The following is a 4,498-nucleotide window of genomic DNA, read 5'->3' on the forward strand; positions in this document are numbered from 1 at the left end:
AGCTACCTCGCCAGCTACAAACAAGCTGGCTAGCTAGCTATCCAGTTAGCTAGCTAGCCGTAAACAAGCTAGCTAGCTAGCTAGCTAGCTAGCTAGCTAGCTAGCTATAAACAAGCTAGCTAGCTAGCTAGCTAGCTAAATGGCTAGCTAGCTAGCTAGGTAGCTAGCTATAAACAAGCTAGCTAGCTAGCTGGCTAGCTAGCTAGCTAGCTAGCTAGCTAGCTTACCCATGGCGTTTCCCTCGAAGAGCTGCACGTCAATGACGTATCTGCAGCTGCCAACTTTATAAAGCTGAATGGCCAGAATGATGTCTTCGCTGTCGCAGGCGAACTCCACGTTGGTCTTGCTGCTGCTGCTGCAGCAGCTGCTGCTGCTGCTGCTGCTGCTGCTGCTGCTGCTGCTGCTGGAAGGGGCCTCTGGAGAAACCTCCGGAGTCGGCCGCAGCGGCCGGCAGCGAAGCTTGTACTGGGAAAGGAGGTGCCACTCGTAGTCGCAGGCCTTCAGGGTGTTCAAAATCTGCAGCAAACCCTAAACCCTAAACCCTAAACCCTAAACCCTAAACCCCAAACCCTAAACCCTAAGGCCTCGTCTCTGCTGCCAAGCTATGCGACGGAAAAACTGCACAGGATCCAACCCCTGGGTGCCTTAAGAAGCCAGGACCTGGGGTTTAGGGTTTAGGATGCAGCAACTAGGGTTTAGGGTTTAGGGCCAAGGAGCTAGGGTTTAGGGCTAAGGAGCTAGGGTTTAGGGCTTCTACCCCAAACTCAAGAGCGCAGAGAATATTAGGGTTTAGAAGCTAGGGTTTAGGCGAAGAACCCCGGGATTCTGGCTTCTAGCGTCTAGAGGGTTTAGTGTCTAGGGTTTAGGGTTTAGGGTTTAGGGTTTAGGGTTTACGGCAGTGATGAGAATGGGGGCGTCGAAAGCAGCTTCTATTCCCAACTTCCAACGGGCAGAAGACCAAGCAGCTCCATTTCCTGGGGATCGACATTCTGGGGATCGATCCCCAGCAGCAGCAGCAGCAGCAGCAGCAGCAGCTGCTGCTGCTGCAGCGGGGGAGGCGGCCGCCCCGCCGCCCCGCGCGCCGCAGCCGCTGCTGCTGCCGCCGCTGCTGCTGCTGCTGCTGCTGCCCAGCAGCTGCCCCCCCAGCTGCTGCTGCAGCGACAGCAGCGAAGCAGCAGCAGCACGAGAAGGGGCCCCCCCGCAGCAGCGGAGGCTGAGGCGCTGCACCACGCTGAAGGGGAAAGTGGGCAGCTCTTCCGCCACAGCTCCTGCACAATAACCCTAAACCCTAAACCCTAAACCCTAAACCCTAAACCCTCGTGGCCGTGCGGGCCTGCCTCGGGCTGCCCAAGCTCGGCGGGAAGTCTCGCCGGGCGCTTCCACGGACTGCTGCTGAGCGCCCCAGGCTTCAGGCTTCGCAGCTTAGGGTTTAGGGTTTAGGGTTTAGGGTTTAGGGTTTAGGGTTTGCACCAGAAAGCGCAATCTGCTTGCGGCGGCGGTCCGACAGCAGCTGATAAGCCACAGCCTCGCGGCTTCTCGGAAACCCCACGAGGCCTCTTCGAAACACCGAAGGGTCGCTCACGTCGTACCCCAGCTGCGCCAAACCCTAAACCCTAAACCCTAAACCCTAAACCCTAAACCCTAAACCCTGCGGGCACCCTCCCAGGGTTTCCGCGCCCGCACATTTCGCGTCTGTCAGGGTTTGGAAGGGTTTCTAGGGTTTGCCGATGTTAATGAGGGTTTATGAGTGCAAATGAGGGTTTACGAGGGTTTAGAAGGGTTTACGAGGGTTTACGAGGGTTTATGAGGGTTTAGAAGGGTGTATGAGTGTTTTAAGAAGGGTTTAGGAGCGTTTTCAAGGGTCCGAAGGGTTTAAAAGGGTTTAAAAGGGTTTGGAGGGTTTGGAGGGTTTAGGGTTTGGGGTTTAGGGTTTGGGACCTTGGCCATTTGGTTGATGACGAGGGCATCCGGTGCTGCTGCTGCTGCTGCAGCAGGCCGCAGCAGCAGCAAATACTGCGGCAGCTCCTGAAACCACGGGTGGCTTTTGATGGCCCCCAGGCGAATGCGGCGGCTGGGGTCTACGGCCAGCATTTGCAGCAGCAAGTCGCGGCTCCAGCCGCTCAAGTGGCCGGGGAGAGTGAAACTCCCTGCGCGCAAACCCTAAACCCTAAACCCTAAATCAGCGTATACAGTGCAAGGCTCCAGCCGATTAAGTGGCCGGGGAGGGTGAAGCTCCCTGCGCGCAAACCCTAAACCCTAAACCCTAAATCAGCGTATAAGTGCAAGGCTCCAGCCGCTCAAGTGGCCGGGGAGGGTGAAGCTCCCTGCGCGCAAACCCTAAACCCTAAACCCTAAATCAGCGTATAAGTGCAAGGCTCCAGCCGCTCAAGTGGCCGGGGAGCGTGAAGCTCCCTGCGCGCAAACCCTAAACCCTAAACCCTAAATCAGCGTATACAGTGCAAGGCTCCAGCCGATTAAGTGGCCGGGGAGGGTGAAGCTCCCTGCGCGCAAACCCTAAACCCTAAATCAGCGTATACAGTGCGCGGCTCCAGCCGCTCAAGTGGTGGGAGTGTGAAGCTGCCTGCGTGCAAACCCTAAACCCTAAATCAGCGTATACACTGCGCGGCTCCAGCCGCTCAAGTGCCCGGGCAGTGTGAAGCTGCCTGCGCGCAAACCCTAAACCCTAAATCAGCGTATAAGTGCAAGGCTCCAGCCGCTCAAGTGCCCGGGCAGTGTGAAGCTGCCTGCGCCGCAAACCCTAAACCCTAAATCAGCGTATAAAGCGCGCGCGCCGGTGCCAGGGCTGCGCCGGGCCCCGCGCTAAACCCCAAACCCGCAGTCCAAGGTTCGGCGGTTCAGGCTGCGCTGCGCCAAACCCTAAACCCTAAATCAGCGTATAAAGTGGGGAGGGAACCACGCTGGGAGACACAGGGGCGGGTGGGCATGCAGCAGTGCGAGCCCCAAACCCTAAATCAGCGAATACGGGGGGGAGGGAAACTCGCTGTGAGACGTGAGGGAGGGCGGGCATGCAGTAAACCCTAAATCAGCGAATTAGAGAGGTGGGTTCAGAGGTGGGCAAAGCCCCGTGCAACAAACCCTCGAAACGCGTAAACCCTCAACAAACACAAACCCTAGACTGTACTCTAAACCCTAGCAAACAGCAAACCCTAGACAACCAGCAAACCCTCAGCAAACCCTAGGAGCTAAGCCAAACCCTAAACCGCTCGCAAAACCCTAGACAATCCGCTAAACCCTAGGCCATAACGCTAGCGCGCAGGACAAACCCTAAACCACCGCCAAAACCCTCGACGATCAGCCAAACCCTAGGCCACACTCCAAAGCCTAACGAGAAGCCAAAACCCTAATTAATCCGCCAAACCCTAATAAGCTCGCCAAAACCCTAATTAGTTCGCCAAAACCCTAATCAGCTCGCCAAACCCTAATTGAGAGTGGTAAAGAAAAAGAGCTGCAGCAGCAAACCCTAGCAGCCTCCAGCAGAAACCTCGGGCCTCCTAAACCCTCGCAAACCCTAGCAAACCCTAGCGAGTGCCCCCGAGGGTTTAGGGTTTAGGGTTTAGGGTTTAGGGTTTACCATGTTTGATCTTCTTGAACAAATTCGGCACGTGCTCGTCGTCGAAAGGAAGAGACCCGCAAAGCAGCGCGTAGAGAATCACGCCGAAGGACCACACGTCCACCTGCAAAACCCTAAACCCTAAACCCTAAACCCTAAACCCTAAACCCTAAACCCTAAGCAGCGAAGGCCAGCGGCTGCCCCCATTCTAAGTCTGCAAGAAGCCGTAGCCCGCCGCAGCCGCTCCTAAGCGATTAGGGCTTGAAACACCTGAAGAATGAATTTTAGGGTTTAGGGTTTAGGGTTTAGGGTAAAGGGTTTAGTCACCTCTGGGCCCGCGTAGGCCCGGCCTGAAACAACTTCTGGAGAGGCATAATTCGGAGAGCCGCAAGAAGTCTTCAAGAACTCCCCATCACTGCATCACAAACCCTAAACCCTAAACCCTAAATCCTAAGCCCTAAACCCTAAACCCTAAATCACAAACCCTAAACCCTAAATCGTGTGCTCCCAGAGATAATGCGCAGGTCTTTGCGCAGCAAAAGGCAGGCACCCGAGGCATCCGCGACAACTCGCCTGTCAGGGATTAGGGTTTAGGGTTTAGGGTTTAGGGTTTAGGGTTTACCGCATGAAGTTTGAAAGGCCGAAGTCGCCCACTTTGACATTCAGATTTTCGTCCAGCAAGACGTTCTCAGGCTTCAAGTCCCGGTGGCATATCTGCAAGGCGCCCCAAACCCTAAACCCTAAACCCTAAACCCTAAACCCTAAACCCTAAACCCTAAACCCTAAACGCTAGAGCCTGCGACGGCGAAGAGGGCCTACATGGGTGCAGAAGCAGCAATGGACTAGGGTTTAGGGTTTACGAGGTGCTGGTGGCAGTGCTCGACAGCAGAAACAATCTGCTGAAAGAATCTCCTGGCCTCGGACTCG

At 55.7% G+C, this 4,498-nt stretch overlaps 1 protein-coding gene across 1 annotated transcript in view; it reads right to left on the bottom strand.

Annotated features, from left to right (window-relative positions):
* ENH_00066790 (CAM kinase, SNF1 family, putative) overlaps positions 1–4,498 on the bottom strand; it is a gene marked incomplete at both ends in the record, with an annotated part of 5,628 nt that extends 1,130 nt beyond the window's left edge. Inside the window, 8 exons of the mRNA XM_013582339.1 lie at positions 228–516; positions 895–1,268; positions 1,471–1,594; positions 1,939–2,147; positions 3,593–3,695; positions 3,899–3,986; positions 4,194–4,285; positions 4,432–4,498. Of these exons, the coding sequence (XP_013437793.1) occupies positions 228–516; positions 895–1,268; positions 1,471–1,594; positions 1,939–2,147; positions 3,593–3,695; positions 3,899–3,986; positions 4,194–4,285; positions 4,432–4,498 (1,346 nt within the window). The remainder of the gene's footprint in view (positions 1–227; positions 517–894; positions 1,269–1,470; positions 1,595–1,938; positions 2,148–3,592; positions 3,696–3,898; positions 3,987–4,193; positions 4,286–4,431) is intronic.

This window comes from Eimeria necatrix, genomic scaffold (assembly GCF_000499385.1).
Source record: "Eimeria necatrix Houghton genomic scaffold, Enh_scaff616, whole genome shotgun sequence".
Classification (NCBI taxonomy): Eukaryota; Apicomplexa; class Conoidasida; order Eucoccidiorida; family Eimeriidae; genus Eimeria; species Eimeria necatrix.